The sequence below is a fragment of the Apteryx rowi genome, unplaced genomic scaffold, assembly GCF_003343035.1.
Source record: "Apteryx rowi isolate R43461 unplaced genomic scaffold, aptRow1 scaffold_41, whole genome shotgun sequence".
In the NCBI taxonomy this organism is placed as follows: domain Eukaryota; kingdom Metazoa; phylum Chordata; class Aves; order Apterygiformes; family Apterygidae; genus Apteryx; species Apteryx rowi.
The window spans coordinates 3,393,772-3,410,016 of record NW_020450621.1 but is presented as its reverse complement, the minus strand read 5'-3'; the positions used below and the strand labels follow the sequence as shown (position 1 = coordinate 3,410,016).

Genomic DNA, 16,245 nt, shown 5'->3' with positions numbered 1-16,245 from the left:
CATTCTTTAGCTTGGAGCAGGTGATCTTTGAAAATCACCCAGCGCTCCTGGACCCCCTCTCCTCTCCAGGACATTCTCCTGTGGCATTCTTCCAAGAAGATCCCTGAACAGACCGAAGGTGGCTCTCCTCAAGTCCAGAGTTGCAAGCCTCCTATTTGCCTTGTTCCCTCCAGGCAGGATCCTGAAATCCACCACCTCCTGCTCACTGCAGCCAAGGCTGCTGACGACCTTCACATTCTTGACCAGGCCTTCCTTGTTTGTGTTTGTCCTCCTTGTCCAGTAGAGTGCCTCCCGTCATTGTCTCTTTGATCACCTGTGTCAGCAGGTTATCATCAGTGCACTCCAGAAACCTCCTGGATTGCATGTGCCCTGCTGTGCTGTCCATCCAACAGCTATCAGGGTAGTTAAAGGCCATGAGGACCAAGCACCATGAGGACCAAGACCCACAAACATGAGGCTTCTTCTGGTTGTCTGAAGAAGGCCTCATCTACTACTTCTTCCTGATCCTGTGGTCTGTAGCACGCACACACCACAAAGTCACCAGTGTTGGTCTGCCCCCTAATCCTAACCTATATGCTCTCAACTGAATTTCTTAGTTATAGTSTAGAAAGCACTGCTGGTCTGCTGAAGTGTTCCAGAAGTTCAAGAGGGATGCGGTATTGCTGTGCAGTGATGTTCTAGCTCTTATGCTCTCTGGGCCAACCTGATATAGGTTTCTAAAAGCTTTAAAAATAATTACTTGCTGAATAAAGGAAAAGCTAAGCCTCTCTCTGTATCCCACTTGGCAGAAACATATCTTAATTTTTTGGGTGTTTCCCACCTGTGAAAGAATCTATGATTAGATTTGGGGGACAACAAGTCAAAAACACTTGCACTGCAAAGTAATAAAGGAGGAGGGAGGTGAGAAGAAGTGAATGAAAGGAGGGGGACAGGACCTGATGCAACAGACATTTGGACAGTTTTGGAGTAGAATTATCAGAGGCTCCAGTATCCTGCCCTGGCAGCAGGTGGGAAGGGTTGTGCACTTCTGAAAATCTGCCCTTTGAAGATCTTCACTCAGTGAGAGAAAACAAAAAGAGCTCTGGGGCAACTAAAGGATAGCCATGCTCTGCATCATTCTGTTGCATAGTTTTTCCTCCAAGTAGTGTCTTTACATTAGGGAGGATGAGGATGGAGGAATATGAAGTTGCAGTAGGAGGTGTTCATAAAAACCCAAAGTTCATGAAGAAATTGACAGAGATTGTGTAGGGTGCCCTGTTCTTCCCCACTTCCTAGCTTAGGTTCTGCTGTGAAGCAAGCTCTACTCAGTGTTAAAGTCACCATTTTCGCCTCTGACAGAGGCACATTTTCATGTTCTGCTGCTAATTGTCCCCTTTCTCTCTCAGGGAGAACTGACCATGACAAGTGACATGGAGAACTTACAGAATGCCCTCTTCTTGGACACAGTGCCTGAGTCCTGGATAAAGAGGGCTTACCCTTCCATGGCTAGCCTGGGTGGATGGTTTGCTGACCTCCTTAGTCGCATCAAGGAACTAGAGACATGGACGGGAGACTTCTCCTTGCCCTCTTCAGTGTGGCTTGCTGGGTTCTTCAATCCCCAGTCTTTCCTGACAGCCATCATGCAGTCCACAGCCCGAAAGAATGAGTGGCCTTTGGACAAGATGACCCTGCAGTGTGATGTGACAAAGAAGAACCGGGAAGATTTTGCCAGCCCTCCTCGGGAAGGAGCTTATGTCCACGGTTTGTTCATGGAGGGTGCACACTGGGATGCACAGGTAAGCTTGCCAAGGCTGTTGTGTTAAGAGAAAGCTGTGGCGGTTATGCTATTATTGCTTGCTGCTGTGCTGTGGGAAGCTTATCTGTTCCAACAGGCACTAGTCTAAACTAGTCATTTGAGCTACTTCTGTAGGGATGGGAAAGAATTGGGCATCTCCTCAGTGGCTCAAGGTTAAGTATCCAGGATGGTCAGATGAATCAGCCCTAGAGAGTGCCTTTCACTGCATCAGCTATTAAGGGAGTTCAGGGTGGCCAACTTGGACTGAGACGTCTAGTTTTTACAAGGTGAGTCTCAAACTCAGTGTATATTGACTAAAGAGTGGTCAGCACTCATGATGTTACACAGACAAAAAACTTGGGGTCTTCTCAGGACTGTACTGTCCCTGCACCCCTGCACCTCAAACTGTTAGTGTTCATTACTCCAACCCCTGGTTGGCAACAGTGGAGAGAAAGGAATGGACCCTGATTTCTTACATCTTCATGTCTCCAGAGCTGAATACCATCCCATGTGGTGGTATGTGCCAAATCTGGACCACCGTTCCTCCCTCCACTATTGGGTGGTTGCAGAACTGAGCAGAATAGCATCCTCATAGATAGGACCTGTGACCAAAAATGGATCATGCCCTTCATCCATCCCTTTATGTGGCACATAAAACTTGCACAGGGGCCTAACCTGTATGATTAAGGCTGATGGCCAGGCTTGGGGGCGATGCAGGCCCTGGACTAACACTCAGACAATGTGGGTAGCCCTAGATCATCTTCTTTCTGGATGTGACCAAATGCCTTTCAGTTGTAGCAAATCCAGCCTCAGGGCAGCCAAGGTGAGAACCATACCTACTGACCAGGCACCTGAAGAGAAGCATGCACACTTGCTATGTCATGACCACATAGCCAGCAGCACTCCTTTTGCAGTGCACCCTGTGGAGCAGCATCCTGTAGGAGCACAATTGTCCCTGTCATTCCTACTGACACTTGTCAGCTGTGAAGAGTTCAGTCTGCAGAGTGAGAGCCATTAGGCTGACAAATCCCCACCAGGCTTGGTCTCTGAGTTGCCTGGCCTGTTGTACCACAGCTCCCAATTTGTCCTGAATGCAAGAATTAAATGACAATGATTCATGCATTTCTTTCTCTAGGCAGCCAGTGCAATGCTCCTGCTGCCAGTAATCTGTGAGAGAGTGAAGGCTGATCAAAGTGGGGCACCCAGAACTTATCTGTGTCAAGTTTACGCTCTCACAGAAAGAAGCTTTTATTTCAGGGGCAACTCTTTAGAGTGTTCCTAGTCTTAACCTTGAAAATTCTCCTTTATCTGCAGCTTGATGGTGGGATGTTGTGTAGAGCAGCCGTGTCTATTATATACTGTATCACATCCTGACCTTACAATTCAAATCTAAAACCCTCCACTTGTTTTTCTCTCTGAAGACTCTGAAACAGTTTGCCACGAAGGATAGGAAATCAGGAAAAGCTCTAAATGCAGTCATTGTCCTTAGAACTGCAGCCACTCAGAACTCATGGATTGATGGCATCCAGCACATTTTATTGCAAGTACTTGGGAAGGTCAAAGCTCCAGGTGCTTTTCTCTCTGAGAATGGGTTGATGTGCACATTGGGTCTGAAAAGCCACGGTCAGTCAGGAACACTGGCAAAGTCTCTATCAGAAGGTAGTGATAAAGGTTTCAAGTGTGCATAAGGTCAGATCTCCTGCCTTGCTATGTTTGACTTTACTGATCACAGAAGTCACAATAGTGGAACAGAGACCATCCTGGTCCATTTCCCCAGTCCTGGTTCTACAGTTCCCTGCCTATTCTCTTTTCTATTCCTTTGCTGTGGCTGCCCCACCAGCCACGCAGTGTTCTCAGCAAGCAGATGAGGGGCCCTATCTACTGTTTGTGGGACAGGTCAATAGAAAACCCTCACAGCTCTTGGAGATTGCAAACCCTTGTTACAGGGAGCTCTGGATTTCCGATACCCTCAAGAAGTGACATTTTAGGCTGATGAAGATCAGCTGGACATAGTAGAATAGGGAGCATTCAGAAAAAGTTGTAATTGTACATATCAAATCCTCCATTAAAAACAAATTCCAATGATTGCTGGTATGCTTTCTGTTACTATCAGATAAAGACTAGAAAACATGATGGTCAAAATGGCTGAGTTCTGCCTGGCCTTTACCTTTCCCTAAGTGGTAATGGACATGAAGAGTAAGAAATTAAGTGGTGCTAAGCCAGAAATCTTTTGGGGAACATGTAGCTTCTTTCCTCTGCCTCCGTCTGATATCTTATATAGATGATTGCATTCAGCAGTAAGTTTTGTCTTCAAAGACCATCCAGACTTTAGCAAGTGTGGGTTTTTTGGTTACATTTTCTCTGCGATTGAAAGATTCTGAACAATAACATTTATAGAACCATTCATAATGTCTGGGTATCATACTTCAGCTTATTTCAGAAAAAAAAATAATATTTTCATATGTTGTTGTTCACACTAAAATATCAATTCTACCCAGCAGAACTGTTCATTCTACCTGTAATCCAGTGTGCACCCGTATACATAAATGGGTGCAGAATTATTAAAACAGCTGCACAATTCTTTTGGGTTATATTTTCATTCAAAATTAATCCTCCAATAAGAATGGCAGGTCATGTTTAGACATACTACTCTGGGGAGCACCTCTACTTTTAAAAGAATATTTCACATTTAGATCATGCCTTTAGAAAAGGGAAAATTTCCTCCATATTCTCCTACTCACATTTTTCTATTTATTTAAACATTTATGTTTGCCCTTGGGTATCTTAAATTTATAAAACCTTCATTACAAAACAGCAGGCAGCTATTAAACCAAATGAAATCAAGCAGGTTATTTTGGATCCAAATGATCTGTTGCTGTAACACCATTAAAGTCAGGAGGGCTCAGCTAAAGACAGTTTGACTGGTGATACTATGAGACATTTTAGCTCGAGCCGTGGGAGATTGCTGATTGATTCCTGAGTTTCTCGCTCCCAACAATGGAGAGTTTAGCCCCAGGTACGTGCCCTGCTACTCACCAAGGGTGCTGGAGCATGATAGGACAAAGGGAGAGGTCTTTTAGTAGTAATGCGCTGCRTTGAGCTTTGCAGGTTGTAGATGACACACTCCCTTGTCCTTGGAGGAGATGCACAGTCAGTGCACAGCATGCTGAGCAGTGGTTCAACACTGCAAATATCTTGTCTCCTTCAGTCCACATCAGATAAAGCTTCCGTGAACTTTTTAAAGCTAGTCCTATGGAAAGAACTCATGTTAAAACAGCAGAGAGGTTAAAAAGGGACAGATCTGTGTGGCAAGGAACAGTCACAGCTGGCATTTATATTGATGGTTCAGATAGCTCAATTTCCTTGAGAACAGTCCCACACTACTCATTTTTATCTGAGACACTTCCCAGAAGCTGGGGCAGATGAAAATGGCATCAGTGCAGAACCCAGCCCTGTTACAGCTGGATTCCACAATTCTGATGCTACAATCACCAGAACATCACAGCTTGCATCATCTTGTGCACAGACACTGTTACATCAACTCATGCATCAGAGATTGAAACTTTTCCCAGAGTGATGAACCAGGACATCATGTGAAGCCTATTCCTCCAGATGTTAACTGTCAATAATGCCCTTGTATTTGTGAGCTGTAAGAGCCAGGATAGCATGTGGCTGAAGCTGGGATCTCCAGTGATAAACTTACAAGGCAACCGTGGAGGGGATAGTTGTGAACTGCGCTGTGAACAGCTGCTCTCTTATTTATGGCTATTTTGAAAAGAGGATAACTTGGCTTATCCATCTGTTTCTCAATTCTCAAACCAATCAGTGATAAAAATTCATCTCACTTGGCGTTGCTGGGCAGCACATCATTAGATCATCTCCAGTGTGTACACCAGGGATGGTTCTTTGTCCACCTCCCTATGTCCACCTGAAGCCACCAACCCCACAATCTCTGGATCTTCTTGGAGTCATGTTCTTGCTGACTACCCTGCTGGTCAGATCTGCAGCCACAGCTGTCAGTATAAGTACCCCTTCCCTACAGGCAGAAGTGACTCTATTTGAAAGGCAAGCAACCAATGCAGACAGGTCTTTAAGCCAACTGTTCCTAAATTAGGTGTGGTGCAGATGTGCCTGTGCTAGTAAAACATGAAGATACAGTTGAGTGGGAGAGGACATGGGCTCACTGCATGTGTATTTGGGCCCAGCCATCAGCATCTGTGGCTTGTGACAACTGTTTTGAGTTCTTTTGCCTGGGCCCATCAATATTTGGCAGTGCATGTCCACTCTTCAAATTAACTTTTGAGAAGTCAGGACAAACAGAAGTGAAGAGTTCTCCTTTAGGATCTGAGGCCTGGAGCTCTCTGTGGTCAAAAGAGTGGCTTTGTACCAGATGTGCTGTGCCAGTAGTTAGGGTAAATTGCTTTCAGAGTAGAATTAATTTCTGACTGTGAAAGAGAGAAAAAATGCAAATGAAACTCAGCCCAGACATATCACAGTTGTATGTTCTATAGAGGTATCTCAGGAAAATTTCAGACCTTGTTAACCTAGAAATAGGTAGAATATATCTTGGAATATTGATTTGAAGAATTGTCATCAGTAAACAAGAGATCTGTTCAAAATTTATCCTCAGAAATTAAAGGAGTGGATTTAAAAATAACACATAATAATGCTTGATAAATAGCTCCTTTGCAAGGTAATATAAGGATTATGTAATGTTTGTTCAGCACGTTGGAAATACAAAATCCTAAATCAGAATTGAGTCTTAGCTTAGTATAATGGATGGCATTAGTACAATTAAACGGAGGTGTGTTGCAAGAGTGATTACGTTTCTTCACTCATTTCCAGGACTGAATAAACTATTAGAGAGGTTAAATCTCATCCCGCAGCTCTGATCTAAGAGCATTTGAGATAATGATGATATGTGAAACTAAGCTACAACAAGAGGCAGTTTCTTTAGCATGGAGAATTTTCATCTCCTTTTCTATATTTGTTTTCATTTGCTCTCTCCAGCCTCCATTAAGCAATTTTGCAGGCTTTCCTGGAAGTTGATTGATGTGGAGGGCATTTTATTGTCAGAAAGAGAAACAGAAGCAGCCCGAGAGACGAGGGTTAGAGAAACAAGCCAGTTGATTTCATGCCCTGACAGCATACTATCCTTCTCCTAGGTCAGACAGCCTGCTGAGTGAAAGCATTGCTTTGAAGAGGATAATGTAGGCTTGTTAGTTTAAGATAATATTCCCTCAAGAACAGTCCTTCTGTATCCATCTTGGTGATGTGAGCACCTGTGAGTGGAAACAAGCCAGTGGTATCTCTTGGGGTCTCTCAACACATTTCCTGTGTTCAGTACACAGGCAAGCGTCCCATGTCGTGCTCTAATTTTGAAGGTGCACTGGAACACTTACTTGGTGCTTTTTAGCCTCTTGTCAAGCGAATTTTGCTCTCCAGCCTGAACCCTGTTCTGGAGTCTACATTTGGTCCTAGCACAAGCAGACTCCCCCCAGGGTGGTTCTGGTTTGACAAAACCTTGAGTTAGAGCTAGATGAGGGTTATCTGGCTGGACCTAGCCAGGAACATCATTCCCCAGCAAAGTCCTGCTCAGGTGCATGTGGGTTTGAGCACCTGATGGCAGCAGGTATCCATCTTCCCCTTGGAATAAGCTACATCTGAGAGAAGCTTCTGTTGAACAGTATAGGTGTTTGATCCAGGCCTTCCTTACTTCAGAAAGGCTCATCCAGATCATAGATCTCTGGGAGGATGTTTGCACCTGCCCAGCAAGATCAACTTTTAGAAACATTACAGATGATTATATTTGTCAGAGTACAGTTGATGGGGATCTTGGAAATCTCACTAAGAGCTCTTCTTCTTTCCTCTGTAGGCTGGGATAATCACAGATGCAAGGCTCAAGGAACTAACCCCAGCCATGCCTGTCATTTTCATCAAAGCCATTCCTGCTGACAAGCAAGATATCCGTATTATGTACCCATGTCCTGTCTACAAAACACGCCAAAGAGGGCCAACGTTTGTGTGGACTTTTAACCTTAAAACTAAAGAAAATCCTTCCAAGTGGGTGCTTGCTGGTCTGGCATTGCTGCTACAGATCTAGGCTCACTAGCAGAGGTTTAGGATATTCCTAACAACATCTTACTCATAATATTAAAAAATATATATTATTCTGAAATTGAACCCAACCTCCATTGCTCTGAGTACTGGGCACTTAAAAACCCAGATAAATAGAGCCTAAAAGTTTGTAACACGTTTACAGAAGTGATCTGTAAATCAGTTGTCTTGTCATTGCTGCATTGCTACACTGAAGCGCTTCAGCATCCAGAACTGTCTTCCAAATCCAGACAGTGCTAAATTCAAATCTGAATTTAATGTTTATTTCTCTTTAGTATTTCAAAAGTAGTTATAAAGTTCATGGGCTTCTTTGAAATCCTTAGATATTTCAGGGACCTGTGAAATTTTTAGACCTTGTTTTTTTTTCTTTAAATGAATGTTTCTTTGACATGTGAATAATGTTGAAAGTTGGGGAATCCAGCAGTTGTTGTGGATGTGAACTATTTCTTGCTCTAATATCCTTATAAATTTTAGAACCATTCAAAGAACTGTTAATATCCATTGTTCTTAATGTAATCAAAAGTAAAAATACAGCACAGTGGTTATTTAAGATGAATATTTCATAATAATAGAAATTTACTAATAAAAGTCTTTATTCTTGGACTAGTGTCTAAAGATTGCCTGTAGGCCCATATCACACATTTATTCACTATATGACGAGTACATGCAGTGTCGAGTGAGACAAATGCAAGCATTTGGATAGCTGCACGTATAGTCATGAGCAGAGTGGGTGAGAACTGATGTGGTCTTAGAGCAGAAAGCACAGAGAGGAATAACTAGGTTGTGCGTTACCTTAATGAAGCAGACACAGAGTATTGTTTTGCACTGAAAAAGCTGAGCGCTTGGCAGTTAGGAAATGCGAGTGTTAAGGTTGCCTGGGGAAATGGAGCTCTACTCTGCTCCTTGTATGGCCTGCAGTATTTCATGCCATAGCACAGGGCCTTGCCTCTTTTTAATATTTGCTGTTTCTTTTCCTCATCCGGTACATATATCTTCCCAACCCTCACAGTGCACATAGCCATGGATTTTGTATCGGTGAGATTCACTGCCATTTCTGAGCTCCTTGCAATTATCAGTGAAATGAGAAGTGGGGCCATGCCTGTGTGTCACCAGGGAGGGAAGGGAAGTTGACAGATGAGCAGAGGATTTCGTTTCAGTTGAAATAGCACYGCTGGGCATTCCAGAAACTCCCCACCCTTACCCAGTGCCAGGTTACGATCTCATGGCCAGACTCAGGGCTCCAGGGCAGGGGATGTGACCTCTCCTTTGGAAAACTATGTGCCCTGTTACTTGGAAGGGTCCCCAAAGTCAATAAGCACCTCAGCAGCTGGCAAACAGTGATTTGTCTTGCAAGGTCCTAGTGCGCTCGTGTTCGCATTGGGGAGCCCTTCCTGAGACAGCTCAGGTGGTTAGCTCTAACTGGGGAAGGGGGAGGATCACCTGCCAACTCTGTTACCGCTGCCTACAGGGTGACAACGAAACCTCCAGGTTCATGTTTCCAAGCGGTTGTGGAGTGGAAGTCCTCAGCCAGTGAGACATGTATGTCTGAATGAGTCACCTCGAGCTGCCTTGATAGTCCACAAGGGACATGGCACTCCCACTTCGTCCTGCACATGTCAAAGAGGAGTCAGATCAGGCTCTCCCTGCAGTGCCCACTTTTCTCCACTGACTGTGAGGAAGCTGAGTGAATGGATTAGACTGAGCTGTTTGGCTTCTGGACTTCTCAAATGAGGTGAGCTGGACTTGAGCAGCTCAATTTATGGCCACTGCAACCACAGGAGAAGACTCTATTTCCAGGTTATAACTGATGTTTCACAACAGGGTTTGGAGCTTGGCATTACAAGCATAGCCCTTGCACACCAGTCAGGCAGAAAAGTGTACTGGTTTGGCAGGGACAGTGCATCCCATGTCCAGGATCTCTTGCATCACCCAACTGTGCAATTGCACCAGCAGTGCATGTTGTTCTTCTGGCCCGAAATGCACCAGAGCTGCTTGTGCATACTGGCATAGTTAAGGGGATCTTGGGAGGAAGATGGATAAGAACTTTATGTACAAACGACAGAGGGAATCTGAGGATCACCTGCCTTCTCACCAAGCCCACTCTGAACAGCATTTTAGGAGTCCTGTGAAAGGCTCCTTAAAATTCTGGGCTGCACCATTGCTACATTTCAAAGAGTGGGAACCCACCAGCGTCACTTCAGAGCTCTACAGGGAGAGGTTTCCAGAGCTGCCTAGAAATCAGTGGTTTTGATGGACTGCTTATTCCTCAGCCAGAACATCCTAAAGAGCTGGCTAAGTTTAAAATCCCCTAGCAGAAAGCCAAAATCCTGGAAATAATAGTGCTGATGTCCCCATCTGAGCTTCACTGTACCCTGTATGTTGCAGTGCCTGAGAAGCATGAGTGTGTTGCATGGCCCTGCCATGCCCCCGACAAACTCCCAACAGGCACAGCAGGCACTCCATTTCTGTCACCGTATAGTACGAACCTTCACTGGCCTGCTGGAAGTGGTCTAGTGTTCAGGACAGCTCTGCTCAGCCCCAGTGTGCCAGTCACTCATGGCCTAGGAAGATGCTCTCATGGACTCATCCAGCTTTCAATTAACCTGAGGTTTGTGTAGAGCCCTGTGCTGGGAGACAGAAAGGTGTGTATCAGTGTGCTGCCAGGGATCTGCCACATTTTGGTCACTTTTAACCCTTTTCACTTGCATCCTGCCACTCTTGAAGGTCTTGCTCAGGTTAAGGATGTAATTAGAGCCTTCAAGAGGTGGATGTGTGGAGGCTGCAGCATTTCTGCAGGTAGTGCTTGGTTTCTCACCTCTTCATATGAAGCTGACCAGCTTCATGAGTGGCCTCAGCTCACACTGATGGGAACATGGACAACTCTCTGCCAGTCCAGGGTATCAGCGTTCCGCACCTACGGTAATGTAAGAGAGTAACACCCTCAGGCTTTGCAGGAGATGCACAGTAGCTCTCTTGGGCTGGCCATACTTCCACATGCAGAGCAGTGTGGCAGCTGTCTTCCCATGGAAATGAGGACATCCAAATTCCTTGTCTTAGTCCTGGGGGGATGTGACCTTCAGGATCAAGGTAAGATGGGAAAACTCTCTGGCAAGAACTTTGTTTAATTACCATGTTGTGTCTCCAAAGTACATCCAGAAAAATTAATAATGAAGAAACTAGTTATGTCTTAGCAAAAGACATCTGCAAATATCTAATGCAAAAGAGAGAGATGTCTTAAGCTTTCTGTTTTAAAAGGCCTCTTAATCCATAAATGAAGCAGCAGATTCTGCAGACTGCCCTAGATATCAAGTGTCTGGCTAGAATAGGGCCTGTCAGCTGGGGAAAGCTACACTGTTCAAAGACCAAAGCTCAGGTTTAGATTAAAACCTACCAATTAGATATGTAGATGTAAACTGGCCACTTTCCACTGCTTTGCAAAGTCGATTTCATTAAATACTTTGTGTATTTCACCATGCGGGAGGTTTAATTGTATAAACAGGGCACTGCTGAATTAAACACATAAAAACAGGATGAGAATGAACAGGAAGTGCATCATTCTCTGAGCAATGTTGCTGGTTTAGTCTTTCTTTGGTATTTCTTATATGCTGCTTTTACCACAGGCTTCTCAGTACTTTGTATATGTGATTTCCTGGCATTCTAGAGCCTGTTTCCATCCTGAACTTAATGCTTCTTGAATTTTTAAGTCTCTGTTCCTTTTTCCAGCATACTAGAGCCTCTCTCTGCTCAGTGTTGCCCTGCAAAATGCTTCTGTAACTACAGGAAAGGAAAAGTTCACTAATTCCCTGGGCATTGCTTGCTCTTTCCAGAGTAACGGCCTGGACTGTTCTCTTGCCAGCTGAAGAAGAATGGGGTGTTGACAACAAAATGTATCCAATTGTTTTATTATATATATCTTCCTGCATAATTCACCAATTGGGCAGGCAGGGTAGCGGGGAGATATTTATAGATACTAGAAATGTCACCAGGGTGCTCATTCTTCATCCTTTGAAAATCGTCACAGGAAGGAGTTGGCTGCAAAATGTTACAAGAGAAGGAGAGTGAATAATTTGGTGCTTTAGGGGGGAGGAAAAAAAACCTGAGAGGTGTGAGATTTTCAAGCCATATCTGCTTAAAACAGGCAATTAAATACAGCTGGCCAGACTATTCATTAGGATCAATGCATTAGTCAAAGGTGAGCCTTTTCTGCTCATGAGCTCTTTGAGGTAGCTGCCTGCTTGGCATTTCCAGTACACAGCTTCCTTCCCACTTCTTGTTCTTGTCTGAGTGGAAGGGACTGTGCAGTGAATGGGACCCTGTTCCCAAAACCAGCACAGCCCAATGCTGTGGTTCCAGGGCTGGCAGAGCTGCAGTGCTTTGGGCCATGTCCAAGGCAAAACTGAGATTCATCTGGAATAGGGCAGGCAGGAACTGGCTGGCAGCTGCGGCACGAGAGCAATAGGGCAGGCAGGGCAGAAAGGGCAGGCAGGCAGAAGGAGCTCACATGGTTGTTTATTTTTAGAGAAAGCTGAAAATGCTGTGAGATGACTTCTCCATCACAGGAACAAGTCTCACACCAGTCTCCAGCTCCATCCTTGAAGCTACTCTCCTGCCTTATAGAACCTCCCGTCCTCACCCCCTTCCTTTGTCCCAACTTCACCACTCGCCTCTTCTCTCACACAGCCCCAAGCCTGATCTCTTTTCTGCTGTAGCCCCAACCCTTCTCCCACCAAGAAACCCAACAATGGCCACCAGCTGAGTAAAGGCTCAGTTTTTAAAAGCAGGTAAGTGTTTCTGAACCAAGGAAGCCCTTCTTCCAAGCAGAGTTTTGCTCCTGAAGAAAGAGGAGCCCAATGGGTCATCTGTGTGGTGTTCACATACCACTCTCATACTGGGGAATGGCCGCTTGGCGGACCTGGGAGTTATCTGGAGGCTGGGAAGGTGAGATGTCAGGGTTCCTTCTGCAAATAGTGGCCACATTTTGTCAGGCTGACCTTTCTTTTAGATTAAGGTGATATCTCTTACATTTTACCCCTCCCCATCACCCAGACCGTGTCTGTTGCCGCTTGCATCCTCCCTGAGCACCCACACCACAAAACAAAGGATGAGAGCCTCATAACCATCTAAGACCCTCTGGCATTTGACAAACGTTTGTGAGCACCAGCACAAACCATGCAGTGAGCCAGCTGTAGTGGGGATGAGGGCTCATGTAGATCATCCTCAAAGCCAACTGCCAATGTTTATGCTGTGTGGCTGGCACTTTATTCTGGGAAATAAACACACAACCACTTGTGACAGGACCTGGCAATTTCAGAGAGCATGGTGATGCCAGCCTTTTTGTTGAAGGAAGCTGTATGTCTCTATATGACTTGCAATGGAAGGTCAGAGCCTGGAGCAATAACATTTTACTTTGGCTTGGGCATGGCTTCCTGGAGGGCTATCCCTCACTGGAGAAGGTCCAAAGACAGGTTCTCATCAGGGCCAGGTCACTTCCGTAGTCTGAATCAAGGGCACAAGGTGAATCCTGGATTCACACAGCCTTATGAGGCACCCAGTGCCAAGGGTCTGTAGAATTTAACCCATCGCTGTGACTGCTGGCCTCAGAGTCCAAATGGTCTCAGTTCCTGTTCAGCCTTAAAATCTCTGTCTGGTGTTAATGCATTTTTCATCACCATTCTGTGTTTCATGCTCAGCTACTAAGAAAATGAATGACATCGTTGTCCTTGGCAGTGTCTGGACTGTTGGGATGGGCACAGCTCTGCATCCTGCTGCTGTGAGAGCCACCACAGCCTGATGGACCTTGCAGCAATGAGAACACCAAGGTGAGGCCTAGGGACTCTTGCACATCTATGGCTTCTCTTTGTATGGATCCGGGATGTGGCTGGGACATTGATTCAGGCTAGAGAAGTGAGATGCAGTCCCGGATGCGGGACCAGATGGAGTCTAGAGCTAGGTCTTGATTTGTGGAGCTGGTTTGAATGGTGTGCCCCTGTAGCAAAGACTTCTGGTACCAAGCAGTCACGGAGGGGCTGTATCACCACTTCAAATGATTGGAGTTGCCCACAAAACAGCTTGGGAACTCCAAAGTGGTCCTTACTGCAGCAGCTGTGGCAAAGTGCTGCAGGTGGCTAGCCTCAGAGCCTATCGGTACTGCAAAAGCAGGGGGTGCCCTCCATGCCTCCTGCACAGCTGAAGTCCATGGCAGTACACACACACACATGCAAGGCTGCACAGAGTGGGAATTTCCTTGCTGCAAAGGACTTAATGCTGGAACCCAAATATGTTTTGAGAAATCGCATCTCAGTTTTTAAAAAGGAAAAAATAAGATGAAAAAATGAATCCTTTTAGTTGCAGTGTCCCAACTTTTGCCCCTTTTACACCAGCAGGATGCTTTGAATGCTAAGCCAGCATGGACTGCCACCACTTGAATACTAGGCTTGTTTGCTAACTAGAATCTCAGCACAACATTCATGTGACTTAAATTTAAGCACTGGAAACGTAAGTGTCTCAGTCTGACTCCCTGGGAGTCCTTTATAGCCAGCAGAAAGAAATGGGCTCATTTAGTGTGCTATTTGTTTGCGCTATCTTAGGTACCTCATGGAGAGATCAAGGGTGCCAAAATGCTTGATGTCTCTTTGCTGACTGCGTATAGAGCCCAGGAGTCACTAGATCAGACTGAGATGCTGAGATTTCTGACACTTGAGGACAAGCCTATGAATGCTGCCTTTTTGCCCTGTCCCAGGAGTTCAGCCAGATCCTGCATCTTATAATTTCACCTGCAAGACCAGGTACTGGATGCCCTGGGGAGCACAGACTAGCTCTCATACTTTCCATGCATCTCTGCAGCTGTTGACACTTCACAGCGCCCAGTGGGGCTGCTTTGGGCATAGCTTGGGCATGACTGCTCAGAACATCTGTGGTCAATTAGTTTACTCCAGACTGCTGACATTTTCCAAAGAGATGAAAGTAAAATGAATAAAATTGGGCTATTGAACACTTCATATCAGCTAAAATTGAATGAACTCTCCAAGGACAGACAAAAGGCTTTTCTATAGCCTGGGAGTGTTGTACCTGCTGCAAATTATAATTGGCAGAAGAAGACATTTCAAAGTAAAGTCTTCACGAATCCCTTGTAATGGTGCCCCAAATTTTGGGGTTAACAAACTCCATCCTGCTACAGCTGTTTCTCACAGAGAAAAGGGGAATGTAGACTAGACATATAAAAGGAGAACCCAGGTGATGGTCAGTAGATTGGATTTGCTGAGGCAAATTTATTACAGCTATTAACAGGCACTGTCGATGCCCAGTGATGCAAATACTGCACATATTACTGCTCAGTTATTTACAGGACAAAACTAGCTGTAACATATCAGCTAGGTGCATTCCTTTTATAAAGCAGTGTTAATATATTTAATTAGTAATGAGTTATTAGATTCATGTGCATTGTTATGCATTGTCTCTTAAATGAGTATGTTTATTTTGTTAATCGTTGTGCACCTAATTTTAAAAAGCTTTTAGACTATAGAAGACATTTATGGAGTCATAAACAGCCCTTCTAATTTGAATACTAGTGTGCCTGCTACAGCAGAAGAATTGTTTGGGACTGTAAATACATTACTAAAGGTTTTACAGCCCACTTACCTATGTGCAAACTTTATAAGGTTCATTTTTAGGACACTCTTACAGCACTCATTTTGGTTGGTGCCAAAAGCCACAAGGAGCAGACCAAAATCTGGATTCAGTGTCTTCTCTTAACCTTTCCAAGAGTATGGCAGGAGTTGAAATGAGGCACATGTGTGCTATGATAGCTCCAGTGTCTGCAATACCTCCAGTTTCTGGGAAGGGCTGCTTCAGGTACTCTAGTTGCACTGTTAAAAATGTTTCCTTGTCAAAATCAGAGTATTTGTAGGATTGTTTGAGGTTTGATGAAAAGTGGCTCATATCCATGTTGGAAGTTTGGTCCAGGCCAGCAAACATGCTCTACAGCTCTGGAAACCCTGGCATTTGGCATATTCACATGGGAAACAGACTCTTGTCTTTGAGACTTTGAGCTGGTTTGGAACAAGGACTTGAGCTTAGGTCTCTAGGTGCCTGGGTTTCGCCACCATGGCTCTTAGACAGTCATGGGAGGAAAGCACATGTGGGGACATCTCTCCAGGCAGACGAATCCAAGCAATTAACTGTTCCCAGGGGCACACTCTTCAACCTGCTTTCTTGCTCCAGTTTTTCATCAAAAAATTTTGAAAAATCTTGGGATAACCCAAATAGAGACTGGGCATAAAATCCAGGTTCCTGGGGCAGGCAGACAATTTCTCATGTCTTCTTCCTGGCGCAGACAGACAGCAGCACTGGCCCTG

The 16,245-nt window shown here is 44.9% G+C and overlaps 1 protein-coding gene across 1 annotated transcript in view; it reads left to right on the top strand.

The window, feature by feature from the left end:
* The window catches only part of DNAH9 (dynein axonemal heavy chain 9), a 215,022-nt gene extending 207,145 nt beyond the window's left edge, over positions 1-7,877 (top strand). Inside the window, exons 69-70 of the mRNA XM_026075736.1 lie at positions 1,386-1,775; positions 7,650-7,877. Of these exons, the coding sequence (XP_025931521.1) occupies positions 1,386-1,775; positions 7,650-7,877 (618 nt within the window). The remainder of the gene's footprint in view (positions 1-1,385; positions 1,776-7,649) is intronic.
* Positions 7,878-16,245: the final 8,368 nt, after the last annotated feature.